At 39.6% G+C, this 18,513-nt stretch overlaps 1 protein-coding gene across 3 annotated transcripts in view; it reads right to left on the bottom strand.

Moving 5' to 3' along the window:
* Window positions 1-18,513, bottom strand: part of ksr2 (kinase suppressor of ras 2) — a 109,886-nt gene that overhangs the window by 13,465 nt on the left and 77,908 nt on the right. For all 3 annotated transcript variants that reach the window (XM_060884245.1, XM_060884244.1, XM_060884246.1), the window contains exons 15-19: window positions 17,074-17,122; window positions 14,465-14,832; window positions 11,516-11,612; window positions 10,647-10,780; window positions 2,615-2,749 (exon numbers count right to left, since the gene is read on the bottom strand). In XM_060884245.1, the coding sequence (XP_060740228.1) occupies window positions 2,615-2,749; window positions 10,647-10,780; window positions 11,516-11,612; window positions 14,465-14,832; window positions 17,074-17,122 (783 nt within the window). The remainder of the gene's footprint in view (window positions 1-2,614; window positions 2,750-10,646; window positions 10,781-11,515; window positions 11,613-14,464; window positions 14,833-17,073; window positions 17,123-18,513) is intronic.

Genomic DNA, 18,513 nt, shown 5'->3' with positions numbered 1-18,513 from the left:
CAGATAATCCAGATGGGTATCACACCACACTCAGAGAGCTTTATTAGCCTCTAGGAAAGAATTAGCTAAGAAAAGTGTCGAACTTGCAAGCTGGACATCACCATTACAGTCTCCAGAGGAACACCGTGGGGGGGAATTAAGTTGAACACTAAAAAGCCAAATTCAGCACTTCATCCCATTCGCTTCCCAAGAGAACAGCAAGCGACTAAAGGATATTAGACTTCCTACATTCTTCTGCTACTTCTCTCATTTAAAGTGGGTGATTATTGCACTGAATTAATGATGAGTGACACATTCGGGGTCACTTCCACCTCAATTTCAGAGAGTTGAGGGATGAAATGAAACATTAGAGTTCATTAACTGTAATGCATTTGGAGACCTTTTGTGATGTTTTTTTCCCCGTCACGTCGCTACAGCTTCGAAATGAGATTGACTCTGGTGTTGTGTGTTTAATTGATTGCTTTGGGCTAACAGTTCATTAGCCTGAAGGGAGACACTATGGGCAATAAAGGAGTGCTTAGCGCCCACAGATTAGATCTTTTTCCAGATATTTGCAGACCAAGCTCGCACAAACGGCTGGATATAATGCTGCATAAAGGAGTAATGAATTCATAAAAAATAAATAAATAAATAAATTGTTCAAAAGAAAGAGTTATTTGGTTAAACAGCAAAAAGAAAGTGTAAGAAAGTGAAATTTTATAGTACAAATAGTGCGAATAGTGTTGTGTGCTCACACTGAAAACTACCTGGATGATACACATATTTAACCAAATACACAAAGTGTTGGATGTTAAACACGTCATGCACTCAACACTCAGCTTTGCTTATGTAGCGGATGAGGGGTTTGGCTACCAGGCGTTGATGCTGGATGAGAAAAATGTGCATGATGGCTGATAACTCTGACTCCGGTAAATGAGACGTTTTACAAAAGCATTATTTTTAAAAATTCACTGAATTCTGTTAAAGATTCACTTCACGTGCGTTTGATGCCTAGAAAACGGCTACCGGTTAGCGAAAAGCTTTAGCGTTCCTTTTGAAAGGATTCAACCCGTCTAAAATTTGTGCACTAGACAGAAGGGTACATAGTGAGTACAGTATGTACAGTATGTCATTTGGGATGCAGCTACAGTCTCATTTTTATTTAGTTTCTACTGGATTTTAGTAGGTTAACAACTAGAATATCGTCGCTGTCGTGCGGAAACCTCGTATGTCCAAATTTGGTCAATTTCATATTTTTTCACATATCGATGCTATTGGTCAGTCCCCACGTGGGTCTGTTATTTTTACAAGTTATTAACCAATCTAAAGTCTTGAAAATAGCTTGAGCGCAAATCTCATAACTCCATTGGACACTTCAGCTGTCCACCTCTTCCTCACTCCGCGGGAGAGCTTCACGGTATATTTCTCCTCAAGAAGAGTCGCAACGAATCAACACGTCTTCTGAGGTAAATGTCTTCAAAACACTGGGCTCTGGTGCTCGTCTGAGGACAGGAATTTAGCGGAAGACAATCCACTGCAACGCGGACTAAACCCTGTGCACTGCAGATAAGGTACGGCGTTTTTTTCATTTCCTGAAAAATAACGGTTTTGGAGATACGAGGATTCCGCCTGACAGCGACGTTATGGTGTCAATTCTATGTGGTTTTTATTGGATTTGTTTAGATTATGCATTGGGATACGGTCTCAGGAAGAGATCAATTACAATACGGTCTCATTTCTGTGTGTTTTCTATCTAATTTTAATAGGGACTACTGTAGACTGGAATATGGTCGCATTTCTATTCAGTTTTAATGAACTATTTATTAGAATATGGACATTTCTATGGAGCTTCTATGTAGCATCTGAATGGGGTATCCATTGAAATGTAGATATCCAATTGGATTTCATTTCATGTTATATATCGTCGCTGTCAGACGGAATCCTCGTTTCTCCAAAACCGTTATTTTTCAGGAAATGAAAAAAACGCCGTACCTTATCTGCAGTGCACAGGGTTTAGTCTGCGTTGCAGTGGATTGTCTTGCGCTAAATTCCTGTCCTCAGACGAGCACCAGAACTAGCGGGGGTCAAGATTTTTTTTTCTTTGAGCCCAGTGTTTTGAAGACATTTACCTCAGAAGACGTGTTGATTCGTTGCGACTCTTATTAAAATAAGAGAAATATGCCGTGAAGCTCTCACACGGAGTGAGGAAGAGGTGGACAGTTGAAGTGTCCAATGGAGTCATGAGATTTGCGCTCAAGCTATTTTCAAGACTTTAGATTGGTTAATAACTTGTAAAAATAACAGACCCACGTGGGGACTGACCAATAGCATCGATATGTGAAAAAATATGAAATTGACCAAATTTGGACATACGAGGTTTCCGCCCGACAGCGACAATATTAACTGTATATACCTCAATATCTCTATACCTTTATACCCCATACATTAACAATTCTATATCTCCAAATCTCCAAATCTCAATACCACTATACCTCTATACCGCAACACCTTTATACCTCTATACCTGTTAGTTAAATTTACTATTGACAATAAGTGGGATAAGTGGGATTTTTTCCAAAAGTCATGTGTCAGAGTCCTGTGCTTTTATGCGTCATGCGTGGAAAAGCGAACGCACCCAAAGGCAAAGACGTCCGACTGTTTGGAGAAGGGGAGCTGATCTTCGGCTGTCTCCGGAGAGAGCTGGCAGATGATCTCGGGAGCAAGATGGCAGAGCCAGCCACTAGGGATCCGCAGCTTATCCTCTCTCCTACTGCAGAGAGAAAGAAACATCACCAAGCAAAATCCATTTAAGCCCAGCAAATTGAATCCATTCTATTTGCCTTCTTGCATTCATGTTTTTAAGGCTTCTGCAAATAATTTGCCTCAACACCTTTGAAGGGAGAACAGGTTATCATCAAGAAAAAGGAATTGCAAAGTGGCATGAAAGTTTTTAATACAATCTGAGTTTTCTTTTTCACATTTCATCTGAAAATGACACTATTGATAGACGAAGCCATCAGATGGCGTGAGTGCTTTTTGTGCCATGAGACCGTAACCCGGCTGCATACATAATCGCTGGACTTCAGTAATGTAGATTTGCATTGACACAAGCTCTGGAAACGTCAGAAACAGTCAGAGCTGAAGCCCGTTTCCCTGAAGCAGCCTGACATTTACAGCCACCTAAATATCTGTGAAGAGGTTACAAGTTCAATCAAATAACAGCCCTAAACCATGTCTGATTGTATACAATAGAATCTACTTTGTTATTATACATAAGAATTAAATTTTACCTTTATATATTTATATACTCAAATAATATATTTATCTTAATTTGTGCCCTTCCACACAAAAGCGTTTTTACTTGTATTTTTTGATATGTGTTAGGTCCATATTTGTTTGTGTTGTGTCGTGAATGTGAAAACGAACTGCTACCTCCCCGGTCAGTTCTAGCCAATTAAAAGAAATAAGGGGAGAAATCAGGTCAATTGGAAAAGCTGGTCACTCTGACGTCAGAGTGACTGAGCTCATTACTATTCATGAGCTCTCCCACTTGAGACCGCGCCCCCAGAATTCGTGTAGCTCAGTGAGTTTCCTATACAGCAAAGATGGCTGAACGTCAACGTTCTGCCGCAATTCCAGGTGATTGTAAACAAATTTCCTCTAGCCTAGGCTACTTATTGTGCTGGGTGAATGAATAGTCACGCTCTCATATCCTAGCGGTTAGCCAATCGGAGCCAAGCAGCATAGCTCATTTGAATATTCATGAGAACTGGCGCAAATCGAGCTGAGTCTTCCTGCAGGCTTTCTATATTGTACCACACTAGAATGGCTTGAAACAAGGTAACCATGGCATTATTTCCACACAAAAAATGTCCATGGTAAACTTCAGACTTTACCACAAAAGTAATGAAATGCGTGTGGCAGGGCATCTTTAAAGATAATTACATAGTTATGTTTTTTTTGCCTGCCTACCAATTCAATCAACCACAATTTTACGAATTTTAACTTTTACTTGTATTTAAAACATCCATCTTCAGATTTTACACCTTTATGTTCTTACGTACAAATGTCACCGTTTCTTTGTAGTGTCACTTGCTCTTCACGGCTCTTTTAAGTTAAGTCTATATTAAAAATTCTGTAGAATGTCAAGTGAACAAAGATGAAGCTGTGAGAAGTGTGAGAACCTTTGTAACTCTCTAAGGCCGCGTTCACACTGTTAGTCTTAATGCTCAATTCGGATATTTTGCTCAGATCTGATTTTTTTGTTTGTCTGTTCACATTACCTTTTAAAATGTGGCCTAGATCAGATACCAGTGTGAACTGTTTGCTGTTTCGAACTGACCCGCATGCGCAAACGAACAATAACAATGACGTCACACGCAGCACGCCGTTGCGCTAAAAAGTTGCCGAGGTTATGGAGGAAGTATTGTATCATCTGGTGCAAGCAAACATATCATGTAATGCTATAATGTGATGTATTCAATGCAAACATTATGAGCTGGTTCACGTAACCACTTTATATAACACTCTTAACACACACGTTACCAGTCACGTTTGTGTCACGTTTTCGCCGGCGCAAAAAAAAAAAAAATAATAATAATAATAATTTTTGCCGGCGCATAATTGTGACGAATGTCGATGTAGATTGACATAAAAGTCGCATCAAATCCGCCTTGGCTGTTCACACTGCGGCCACATTGGAAAAAAATCAGATTTGGGTCTGATTCAGGACCACATACAGTATGGAAGTGGCCCAGATCTTATTTGAAAAAATCAGATCTGGGCCAGATTTGAATGTTCACACTACTCCTGAAGAAGTCTGACCTGGTCACTTGACCCCAAAAGAATCGGATTTGGGCCACTTTTACCTGCAGTGTGAACATGGCCAGAAACACCAACCATGTCAAAGCATCTTTAACTAGTCAGTGGGTTTTTTTTTTATGTTAAGTGTTGCTACAGGTCCTTCTAAAACATCTGACCCCCAAGCCTTGGGTACATGTTGGTTCCGTGTTGGTATTCCAGGCTGAACACGACTTGCTTATGTGAATCTCGATCCAAAGCTTGGCATGAAGCCAAACTGAAGCAAAATGAAGCAGTAGCAGAAGACAATGCTTTTCTCACATACCGTGTCCTTAAGTAAACAAAGCTCTTTGCCAAGAAGATTGTTTTCATGTCCAGTAGATCCAGTCTATTTTTACTGCATTATATTCAGCGACAATGTTTTTGTTTTTCTGTAGCTGAACATCAGATACCACATACTACTGTACATTAAGGGCATCAAGGCATCCATGGTGGTCCTGCTGCAGGATCCCATGCTCTCACTGATGTGGCCGGGGTTCTATACCTGGGCATCAGGGAACCAACCCAGCAACTGACAGGTCAACTCTTGATGCCAGGCCCAAACTGAATAAAATGGTAAAGTTTTGTCAGGAAGGGCATCTGGTGTAAAACCTGTGATAAAATCTACTATGCAGATCAGATTATCTGCTGTGGTGCCTCTGAACCGGGGGCAAACAAAAGACAACAGCAACAACATAAAGGAGCCCAAGCACTAATATATTTGCTTCAGAATAATATGGCCCAAGATTAAATCCAACTTATGATCCCTTGCTCTAATGTTTAAAAAAAAAAATACATAAATTAACCTGGTCTAGCATTTAAAGTTGAACTTCTTAATCATTCACAAACAACTCATTAGAAATCCTAATGGCATATCGAGGCAGATCTTAGCTCATGGTACATGACTAAAGCTACAGATTTATTATTTGTCTAAGTGTGCATGCTCATCCATGCACTTGATAAATTTTCGATTCCCAAACGGCCTTCTTTCGCTCTTACATCTTCCACTCACGATGCACACTGCAGCCAGGCTTGTTAATTAGAGTGGGTTGATCATGATCAGAGCTGCACCGCTAAACGATTCCAAAAATCTCCAGACCCGAGCTTGCGTAACCGTAGCCATTTTCCCCCTTAGCAATGTGGGCTCTTAATTAGATGAGGTGATGGGTGTGTTTGTTCTTACAACCCATCACGAATGTTGATTTACTGCCTTTCTGTGCCAGTGGAAACGTTTGCAAAGGAATGACGCCAAAATATCATGATCACTTTTAAACTGTCAAGATGTTCCTACCTTTAAAACAGGCCACAAGATGAAAATGGTGATGTTTCCAATGAAAATAAAAGACAGCACCTCGACCTTCATGATATATGGTAGTAATGTCAAACCTGACATGTAGGATATCATCACTCGCTTTTCATCATCCTCGGTTAAAGGTTTCCCAAATAAAAGCACACAACAGAACCCTACAGATAAATCACTGGTTGCCCCTTTCAACAAGTCCTTTTATTAAAGCTTGACAAGCGTGCCTGCTTTTTTTTTTCCACAAGGCAACCTGGGTTAGAAGAAAAACACACACATCAAAAACCCCTTTTAAGGATCTTCATGTTCCTGGATCATTGCATGAAGAGTGGAAGGAGAATAGATTATTTTATGAGTAAGAAGACCCTAACTCGGGGGCACGGTGGCTTAGTGGTTAGCACGTTCGCCTCACACCTCCAGGGTTGGGGGTTCGATTCCCGCCTCCGCCTTGTGTGTGTGGAGTTTGCATGTTCTCCCCGTGCCTCTGGGGTTTCCTCCGGGTACTCCAGTTTCCTCCCCCGGTCCATGCATGGTAGGTTGATTGGCGTCTCTGGAAAATTGTCCTTAGTGTGTGATTGCGTGAGTGAATGAGAGTGTGTGTGTGCCCTGCGATGGGTTGGCACTCCGTCCAGGGTGTATCCTGCCCTGATGCCCGATGACGCCTGAGATAGGCACAGGCTCCCCGTGACCCAAGGTAGTTCGGATAAGCGGTAGAAGATGAATGAATGAATGAAGACCCTAACCCTGACCCTAACCCTAACCCTAACCCTAGTGAGTGAGTTGGTGGACACACAGAGGGATGAAATGGAACAGAAGAAAACAGGTCTCGTATCATAGCAGTATCATCTGTATCATTGAGATATCCGTGATATTAATAACTCAGACAATGCCATGGAATTTAAAGCCAGTAATTCCTATACCACCAAAATAAACACTGTGTATACTGGACATTCAACACAAATCATACAAAAAACTGTTCTGTTAAAGTATTTTTATGTCTTGTCTTTTTTTTTCTTGATGCTGTTTTAATTTAACTAGATTTTCATTTTCATACACAAGCTTCCAAAAACCCCAGAGCGTCTGTACCTGCCAGTCCTGGTGAAAGAGGTGTGGCTTATATACATGTCATTGTCACTAAAGGTTTTGATTCTGTCCCTGTCAATCTCAGGGAAGGAGGTGTGGCCTCTGCACCCGTCAGTCTTACGAAAGGACGTGTGGCTTCTGTGCATGTCATTCTCAGTGAAGGAGGCGTTGTCTTTTCCCTTGTCAAGTTTGTTGCGCACTGAAATTGCGTCGTTACCTTAAAGTAAAAATAAAGCCACCTCATGGTTTGCTTGACTCCACTCTCTGTGCTTATTCTTCCGTGTCCTACCGTGCCGGGTGCGCTACAACCTTTATACCTCCATACCTCAATGACTCTACACCGCAAAGCCTCTATACCTCTATACCTCAATGCTTCTACACCTCAAAGCCTCTATACCTCTATATCTCAATGCCTCTACACCTCAAAGCCTCTATACATTTATATCTCCATACCTCAATGCCTCTACACCTCAAAGCCTCTATACCTCCATACCTCAATGCCTCTACATCTCAAAGCCTCTATACCTCCATACCTCAATGCCTCTATACCTCTATACCTCTATACCTCCATACCTCAATGCCTCTAGACCTCAAAGCCTCTATACCTCCATACCTCCATACCTCAATGCCTCTACATCTCAAAGCCTCTATACCTCCATACCTCAATGCCTCTATACCTCAAAGCCTCTATACCTCCATACCTCAATTCCTCTACACCTCAAAGCCTCTATACCTCCGTACCTCAATGCCTCTACACCTCAAAGCCTCTATACCTCCATACCTCAATGCCTCTACATCTCAAAGCCTCCATACCTCCATACCTCAATGCCTCTACACCTCAAAGCTTCTATACCTCCATACCTCAATGCCTCTACACCTCAAAGCCTCTATACCTCCATAACTCCATACCTCAATGCCTCTATACCTCAAAGCCTCTATACCTCCATACCTCAATGCCTCTAGACCTCAAAGCCTCTATACCTCCATACCTCCATACCTCAATGCCTCTACATCTCAAAGCCTCTATACCTCCATACCTCAATGCCTCTATACCTCAAAGCCTCTATACCTCCATACCTCAATTCCTCTACACCTCAAAGCCTCTATACCTCCGTACCTCAATGCCTCTACACCTCAAAGCCTCTATACCTCCATACCTCAATGCCTCTACATCTCAAAGCCTCCATACCTCCATACCTCAATGCCTCTACACCTCAAAGCTTCTATACCTCCATACCTCAATGCCTCTACACCTCAAAGCCTTTATACCTCTATACCTCCATACCTCAACGCATCTACACCTCTATACCTCTACACCTCCAAACCTCCACATCTCTATACCTCTATACCTCAATACCTCTACACTTCTATACCTTAATGCCTCTAGAACTTTACACCTCTATACCTTCAGACCTCTAAACCTCTATAATCCTATAACTCCATATCTCAATACTTCCATTCCTCGATAATTCAATACCGCTATACGTCTATACCTGTTCATTTAAATAACGGAGATGAGGTTGCTGTGTCTGTTTGTACCAGTAAAGAAGGCGTGGCTTATTTACATGTCAGTGTCACTGTGCCTTTTCAGTCTCAGTGAAGGAGGTGTGGCCTCTGTGCCTGTCAGTCTGACTACTTTATAAAGCACAATTAAACAACAGTTGACCTAAGTGCTGTACAAGGATAAAAATATATATAAACAAGCATGATGTTAAAATACCCAGCATGCTTCAGCTCCCAGGATATGTATCATTAAAGACCAGGAATAAAAATAAGCATGTTTTTAATCAAGTTTTAAAAATAGATCAAGTTGAAGCTGCTCTATTAAAGCAGGCGTGGCTTCATTCTCAGTCTCTTGTGTGTCTGTCAGTATGACTGAAGGAGCCGTGCCTCTTTAATTTCACAAGACGGTATAAAATTATAGTAATATACTCTAAGACTATTCTAATATCCAGTCGCATACATGTGATGTTTTTCTCCAAGGTGTGAGACTAGAATTTTGTTCCTTGCAACTGCATAACTCCACGTCCCACGTCATCATTCATTCATTCATTTTCTACCGCTTATCCGAACTACCTCGGGTCACGGGGAGCCTGTGCCTATCTCAGGCGTCATCGGGCATCAAGGCAGGATACACCCTGGACGGAGTGCCAACCCATCACAGGACACACACACACACACACTCATTCACTCACACAATCACACACTACGGACAATTTTCCAGAGATGCCAATCAACCTACCATGCATGTCTTTGGACCGGGGGAGGAAACCGGAGTACCCGGAGGAAACCCCCGAGGCACGGGGAGAACATGCAAACTCCACACACACAAGGTGGAGGCGGGAATCGAACCCCCAACCCTGGAGGTGTGAGGTGAACGTGCTAACCACTAAGCCACTAAGCCCCCCCCCCCCATGTCATCATATTGAAGCAGATCTGAATAGTATGAAACTGTTGTCTGTGTGTATCAGACTGGGTTGCATCTTGGTTCATGTTTATTGTTTCAGAAGGAGTGATTCACACAAACAGACACACACACACACACACACACAAGCATTAGCGTCAGTCCAGCACTTTCAACTGAATTGAAGGTTTCCATTCATTACAAAAAAAGAGCAAGGTTGTGAGTTTACTGTAAAATCGTACTACCTTCGTGTACCTGCTTCCTTTAGCTCACACTAACACCAAACACCTTCAGGCACTGGGTCAAATCCTGGTTCTTTGCCCTGCCTCCTTCATAGTGACGCAAACGCCCCAAAACGCTCGCATTAACCCCATTTCTTCCGACAAACACAAAACCCAGCATCCCATTGTCATTGATGTTTCAGAGAGATGAGTTTCAGCTTTTGTCTTATATCGTCTCGATGATGTGAGAAAGCAGGAGCACGAGATCAGAGGTAAAACTGCATTTGCATTTGCAGCCAAAAGGTAACCAAGACTCGTAATTACAGGCCTCGGTTCTTAATAAGCTGTTACAGCAATCATTATGAGGATCTAAAGAAGCTTACAGCAAGCCTGCCATGTGTGCGACACGAATTCAGAGCCTTCGTAGTAGTGAGAGTCAGAGAGAGACAGATCGGACTTACAGCTAACACTAGTGTGTGTGTGTGTGTGTGTGTGTGTGTGTGTGTGTGTGTGTTTGTTGGAGGAGGATTTGTTCTACAAGATGGTGTCTAAAATGTCAATCAGAAGACTCACATTATAAAGGCAGCATTTTAAATCATGCTCTGTCTGTTTTAATGGCCCTCGATAATGAAATTAATTGACATAAACTAATTAAAGTTAGAAAATTCATGGCAGACAGAGAAGCATTCTCATTAATTCACAAAGACAGACTGCGTGTGTCTAATTAACAGCGTATTGAAGAAGAAAAAGGCAAAAATCTTTTCAAGCACATCTGAACAAATGTAATTACTCCCTCTATGTAATCGTTTCTTCGACATACCTGCCTGCTTGTAAGACGCCGGATATGGTGAAGAGTCCGAAATCGGTGATGACCACTTTCCCGTTGTCGTAGAAGACGTTCTTTGACTTAATGTCCTTGTGAAGAATGCCTTTGGCATGCAGATAGCCCATACCCTGAACAATAAACGCACAAACAGCTACAATTCAACTGTTACACAACATAATTTATTATTATTATTATTATTAGTAGTAGTAGTAGTAGTAGTAGTAGTAGTATTATTAACAACAACAACAAAAAACAACAAAAACAACAACAAAATAATAATAATAATAATAATAATAATAATAATAATAATAATAATAAAATACAACAATAAACATTTATATTTTATATAAATTTTTCACATAATAATATGATTATTGACACAAATATTACATTTTTGCTATTAAAGCTTATTTTTTTATTTTGCTTAGATTAAAAATACAAGAAAATGATTTTTAAACATTTCAAATTAAATAATCTGTCATTAAAAAGTACAGAAATAAAGAAAAAGACGAAAAAAAAAATCATGAATTGCTCCTTAATGGATCTCTTCATTAAAGTGAGCAAGATGCTCCTGAAAACATTTGTAACAAAATTATTGACACCCCTATGGAATATTTAAAATAAATAAACAAAATGTCTTTATTTTTTTAAAAAAAAAAAACATATATTAAATTTTATTTTTACTCATTGCTGCAGAAAAAAAACACATTCAAAGAGCTTAAATTTTTTTTTATAGAGGTCTTGGATAAAGATTGAAGATCTACTAGGGTCTTATATTCACATATTGCTAATCATATATTGCTGCTATGAAAACAAAAAAGTGACATATTATGAATAATGATGGGATCGATCAGCCGTCCTACCTTAACCATCTCCTGTGCGATTTGTCTGGTCTTGTTGACGTCCAGGATGACTTTTGCATCTCTTATAACGGCATACAGAGTCCTTCCTTTACACAGACTAGAAGAGATGATGAAAAAGGTTAAGAAACAGCAGACATATCGGTATGGGTCCTGATTTCAAAGAGCTCGGCTGTGTTTATGACGAGATGCTATCAGCGGCGGAGTGTGGAGTGAATCGGCAAAGTGCAGTAGAAATCACACTGAGATGTTTGCACAACTATATTAATGCTCCCGGTTCATCACGCGGCGGTCCGGCTGTTTTAAAAACTTCACCCGAGTTCAGTCAGCTATTCGCTGCATTGTATTACGTCTTCTAGAAAGCTGTGATGGTTCAAAAACCTCAAAATCCCAACTCGTAAAAAAAGAAATTTAACTAAAACCCACACTAACCAAAATCTGCATTGTTAGTTTCTGTGTCTTTTTAGGAAAATCCGCCCGTGCGTGCATGTCTTTATGCCTTATTTTCAATCTCAGTATGCTCTGATTTTGACCTTCATCCGTTTTTCCTATGGTGTGTATAAATTATTCAAGTTTATTGCTGCTTCCTTGTGTTTTATCCCTCACAATAGATTTCAATTAAACACGCAGCGAGCATCCGCACTTACATCCTGTCTCATTTCACTGCACTGTACAAACACAATGAATTTCTACACCGGAGAATCAGGACCAATTAATTAGCATGTCACACAAAGAAAGAGGAAGCTGTACGTAATGCTGTAATTGTTTTGGAGCTTTTAGGATAATCTCCTTTCTGAGACTTCAAAGTCATGTTTACATTTTACATTATAAAGACTCGTGCGGTTGCCAGAGGTTGAAAAGTTTGTCCATCGCCTATGTAAGTGTCACGTCGGAGCTTCTGATGCTTCTCTTTGAGGTGGTTCCATGCCTATGGGTTTATATCCTGATAAGTTGTTTTTCCATGCAGGAGATAGCTTATGCATTGTAATGCATGCCAACTAGATTGCTAAATAAATACAAATATGATATTTATATTTTATTACATCACAGCGCCGGTTAATTCTTGAATCTGGTCAGAAAGTGTTGATTAATTTACTATAAAAGAAACTCAGGTAGTAGCTGCATGGGCTTATTTTACAATGAACCATTTAAAACATCACATAAGAACTGAATTATATATGAATATAGAGGGGGCACGGTGGCTTAGTGGTTAGCACGTTTGCGTGACCTCCAGGGTTGGGGGTTCGATTCCCGCCTCCACCTTGTGTGTGTGGAGTTTGCATGTTCTCCCCGTGCCTCGGGGGTTTCCTCCGGGTACTCCGGTTTCCTCCCCCGGTCCAAAGACATGCATGGTAGGTTGATTGGCATCTCTGGAAAATTGTCCGTAGTGTGTGAGTGTGTGAGTGAATGAGAGTGTGTGTGTGCCCTGTGATGGGTTGGCACTCCGTCCAGGGTGTATCCTGCCTTGATGCCCGATGATGCCTGAGATAGGCACAGGCTCCCCGTGACCCGAGGTAGTTCGGATAAGCGGTAGAAAATGAATGAATATATATGTATATATATATGTGTGATTGTGTGTGTGTAGTACAAAGAAATAATCACATCCAAATAAATATATACTTTGTTCTGCGTTTTCCAGGAGTAGATTTAAAAAAGCTTTATTTGTAGTCATGATCTCCGTCTCGCTTCGGCCACAGTGGAACCTGACGTCGTAATTTGTCTCGGCGTGTACATACGAACATCCCAGGACTCTCAAGGAGGGCTTCCCAAACACAACTCCTAATCTGACTTGTGAATCACATCCATGTCAGCAGAGGCTACCTGGCATGGTCAATTACCTTTGAGCCATGTAGAGAGTTCCAGTAGATTGCTTCATGCTGTCACTGCCTGTCGCCGGTGCTCAGACTACAGCTGTATGAACACGTGGGTGAATCACGTCTGCGTTTTGCTCGTTAGTGCTAAAAATGTCAACAACACCTTGCAACACTGTCTGCTCAGGACATTCTCTGGATAATTGTGTTCTTTGCGGACGGGAAGCTTGTTTGCTTTTTCTGATGGAAAGCCGCACAATTATTCCACGCAGGATGGAGTAATATGAAAACCAATCACCGAACAGTCACTCGTGGCAATGCCCAAGCAAACAATCAATATTTATGTTCCTCGCACTTGAAAACGCAGGGGTTTTGCAGATGGAGGCTGTTTCTCTCAATTTCAGCACAATTTGGTCTGTTCAGGCTTGGTGCTTCTATGTAAGTGCTTTGAATTGAAACAATTACATCTTTTGACCTTTTTCAGGTACATTTATACTACAATAAAGGAGAAAAAGAAAAAAAATAATAAAGCTCTAACGCAGTATTTCAGTATTAAAACATTTCTGGTTTGCAAGAAAATCGATTCGGATTGTTCAACTGAACAAACCTCTAAGTGCGCACGCAGAAAAAAAAAGTGGAGCATTTAGGTGAAAAAAATAGAGAAACAATTTCAAAGGATCGTATTAGAAGATAAGCTGCTGCTATTGACAATGAATCAATACCTTCTGACCAAACAGAATCAAGCATTCAACACCGCTAATAATATAAATGATAAATGTGTATATGTGTAAGAAATGCAGATGTTATGCAGATGTTAAATGCAGATGTTTCTCCTTAAATACTACTGCTTCTGGAAATATACATAACCAGAATTTGATTCAGAATCAAAATATCAGAATTGGAATCAACACCGAGACAAATTTGACTCAGTTAGAGTCAGAATCATCACAATTTAGAATCAGAATCGGCAGAGTCAGTTACAAAAGACTCAAAGTTGACTCATTTAGAATTAGAATAGTTGCAGTAATGAGTTCAGAGTCAGAAGAAACAAGTAAGATTCGGAATTGACTCATCCAGAATCATCAGAATCAGATGAATCGATAAACTACCTGAGGGAAACTGCTGGTCCTATGACACCTACCTGGTTATGATGGCCAGATGCGGCGGGCTCATGCACGCCCCCATGAAAAGCACGACGTTCTCATGGCGTGTGTTCCTGTATGCCATCACCTCCCGTTTGAAGGCCTTGAGCTGATCCTCGTTGTCTCTCTCGATGTCGATGAGGCGGATGGCCACCTCGCCGTGCCAGCGGCCGTGGTAGACCTGCCCGAAGCGGCCCTTCCCGATCAGTTCTCCGATCTCCAGCTGCTCCAGAGGAATGTCCCATTCCTGTAGGAAGATGCTTGTCTGGCTCGCCTTGCGTGGGAAGTTACGTGCAGACAGCAACGACAGGTTCATCTCCTCAAACTCGTCGGCCGAATCTTCTGCTTCGTGGTTCCCGTCTTCGTTCTTAATGAATCGTAGAACATTATACATGACATATATTTTATCTGACATGAATATTCTATGCTTACTGCATTAGTATGAGAGTAGAAAAAGAAATACTTGTAATAATTAAAAAAGGAAATAATAATCCTTGTGTAAGTAAAAGAACACATTTCTCATTAGAACATTATTAAGGCTTTCTAAGATTGACCTTTAGAGACACACCAACTGGAATAACACAAAGAAAGGAAGAACCGAGCGAGCAGCCCATTTCATCAGAACACTAAATGACCTAAGAGAGTTTTACACTTTTAAACACAGAAGCAAGAATTTTTATTAGTTGATAAAAAAAAAACACCTAAAGGTGATTCTGGAGTAATTTTCTAGAAGAATGATGTATTATTAACAGCAGTAAAGTGTTACTGTAACGCAGTTACAAAACATTAACATTAACAAAACAGTCTGTATGTTCTTTTTTAAGAGGTCCACAAATGTACAGCAGGCAGATGTTTTTATAGAAGGAGAAAAAATCATGGAAGTGTCCAATTTTAAATACCTCGGTATTATTTTGGACTCTAATTTAACTTTTAAAAAGCATGTTAAAAAAAGTGGCTAATACCATCAGATATAATATGGCTAACATTAGGCCATATATAACAATAGAGGCAGCCAAACTATTTATGCATGCCATGATTTTTTCTCACATATCATACTGATTCACAAGCTGGTCCCAAGCAAATATGACAACTCTAAAACCAATTGAGACCCTTTATAAGCAAACCTTAAAAATATTAGATCAAAAACCTATCAGTCATCACCACTGTAATATTATTACTAAATACAACTTATTCAATTTTAACAATTTCTCACATTATCATGATGTCTGTCTCATTTTTAAAATTTTACATAGGCTTGCATCCCCACCTCTGCATGAATTTATAAAACTGAGGAATAACAGTGATAGGGCAAACAGGGCAGCTACCAGGGGAGACTGTGTTATACAGTATAGGCGAAGTAAGTTTGGTCAAACAGTCTTTTCAGTACAGGCCTCAAATTATTGGAATTGTCTCCCTACTGAACTCAGAAAGAGCACCAGCTACAGTATTCATCATTTAAACTCAAACTCAAGAAATGGATTAAAAACACTCAAAATTGGAATCATCGATAGTTAACTTATTTTATCTTTGGTACTGTCCATTTTTGTATTGTATTTATTATTATCTATTTAGAGTTTTAATCTGTTTTGTGTTTTTCATGTATTTAATTTTTGTACTATGATACTGTGTTATTATTATTAAAAATAGCTCTTCAGCTAATTCTGGCACATTTACATTTTGAGTGTAAACAAAAAATGTTGATTGATGTGCATTGTCCCTTTCAAATAAATAAATAAATAAAAAGAAAAAGTTACAGCCTTGATGCCCGATACCCGAGGTAGTTCGGATAAGCGGTAGAAGATGAATGAATGAATGAAAAAGTTACATTTGACAGTAACTAATACTCTAACGCATTACTTTTTAAATAAAGTAACTCTGTTACCGTTACCATGTGGTGCGTTTGTTCATTACTTTTTTAAATTAATTCATGTAGGCTGAAGTGTAGCCTACAGACTAACCTGTTTACAGCAGCGACGCATTGTAGGATTGGTGGATGCCAACCGCAGTAAACGCGAAGACGCCGCACTGTGGGTGTGTTTCCGTTTATTCAGGTATGTGCGGAAGTAAAGGTGAGTCGAGGCGAGAGCAATACGAGTTTCTCAAAGTGGAAATATGCTCATTATTTCACTTTAGTTGAGCATAAAGACAAAAACGTTTTAGTCAAATGTAAGCTGTGTCTTTCTGGTTCGAAGGTCCGATAAACAGCAACTCCAATCTGGAGGTAGAAACTACACGCCTCGACGAAGCTAGAAGCTAAACCTGTGTCGGTGGACACACTCGAAAGTGAGTCAGCCAAACAACAGTGACTAGATTTTAACCGGACTGTTAGCCAGGGACAGACCAACAAAACAGTTTTGTGTTTGTATAGACCATAACGCACAAAAGGGCATTAATGGGAACGTTAAATAACGTTCTTTAAAAACAACAGTAACGCGTTACTTTTTAAGTCATTGAGTTACTTTTTGAATGAAGTAACTAGTAACTGTAACTAGTTACTATTTCTTAGTAACTAGCACAACACTGATTATTTCCTTTCATTTGTCCCCCACATGTGTATACATAAACCCACAGATTCTTCATTCTGGTGCTTGCTATTAGTGAAACTCACATCTGAAGTAGGTTCCACCTCGATCTGGAGCAGAGGATTGCCATTGTTACTGTCAGAACATATAAACGAAAAGAACAATCAATTCCATCATTAGGCTCAAGCCAACACGTATAGTTCAAAGATGCTTTTCATCAGAGAGTAACATGAAAGGGATTTAATTACAATCAAAATTAACGTTAGTGCAACTTTATACCAAACCGTTTATTGTACTAAAAAGAACTTGACTATGTCTTTTTTTTCTTTTGTCTTATATTTATGTATATGTATATTTATGTATATGTATATACATTATTTCTTCATATTATCCATATATTTCATATTTTTTTCTTTCATATAGTTCTCATATAGTTTTATTATATAGTTTATACTTTCTTATTATTTTATTCTCATTTTATTTTTTTTTTGCTTTTTTATACTTTTTTATATTCTTTATTCTTATACCGGACAGTTGCATAAAGCATTTCACTGCATATCGTACCCTGTATGTATGTATGTGTATGTGACAAATAAAAATTTGATTTGTTTTGATTTGATTTTTGATTCTTTTTGAGTTCACTTCAGAGTCACGTACTAATCCCCATTCATTCACTTGTGTACTAAGAATCTGGTACAAATTTCAGGTGAGAAAACAAAATCTTTAATGTATCCGTGATGTATCCAGAATCCGAATTACGTCGTAACGGCCGAGCCTCTGAGGTGAACGCATTTTAATTTAAATGTCATAAACAAACACGTGACGAAGATCATTTTAAGGAGTTAATGATACTCTTGTTTTTTGTGCGATAAATCCCAAATGAGATACTTGTATGTATAAGAGTTAATTGTTGTACAATTCACAAAATTTTTATTCTTTAAATCTATTTTTATTCTAAATTGCAGGTCTGTTACAATAAAATGACTAATAAACGTGCGATTAGCTTTAATAACGTGTAATAAATGCTTTGTTAATTACTAAGCATTAATTAATCTGATTCTGTGTTATTTGTTATAATTTTACTTGGATTAATTAACTACACTTGATCAATCGTGCATAAAATCCTGCACATGCGAGTCGAGAGCTTGAGTTAATGTTCACAGCATGCGATCGTTGGTGATCGTGGCTTGGTTGTTAGCGCCAAATGGGTTTTGGGAGTATTTTAGATTCTGTTCATCTCCTGAGATTTTCACACACAACAGACTCTAAACAGAATGGTGCGGAAAACAAACAAGCTCCTTTCAGCGGTGGTTAGTTTGATAGAAAAACTACGTTAATGAGAAAACTCAGAGGAGAATGACCAGACTGTTTGATTTGAGCTGACAGGAAGATTACGGTAACTCAGACATTACAAACATGGTGAGCAGAAAAGCATCGCAACACGTCGAAGCTATAAACAAAAGAACCCGTGTCGGTTTTCTCACCGATGCCAAGAACAGGAGGCTATTATTATGCAGTTTCAGTGA

This window comes from Tachysurus vachellii, chromosome 12 (genome assembly GCF_030014155.1).
Source record: "Tachysurus vachellii isolate PV-2020 chromosome 12, HZAU_Pvac_v1, whole genome shotgun sequence".
NCBI lineage: Eukaryota > Metazoa > Chordata > Actinopteri > Siluriformes > Bagridae > Tachysurus > Tachysurus vachellii.
This window is presented reverse-complemented; position numbering and strand designations above follow the sequence as displayed.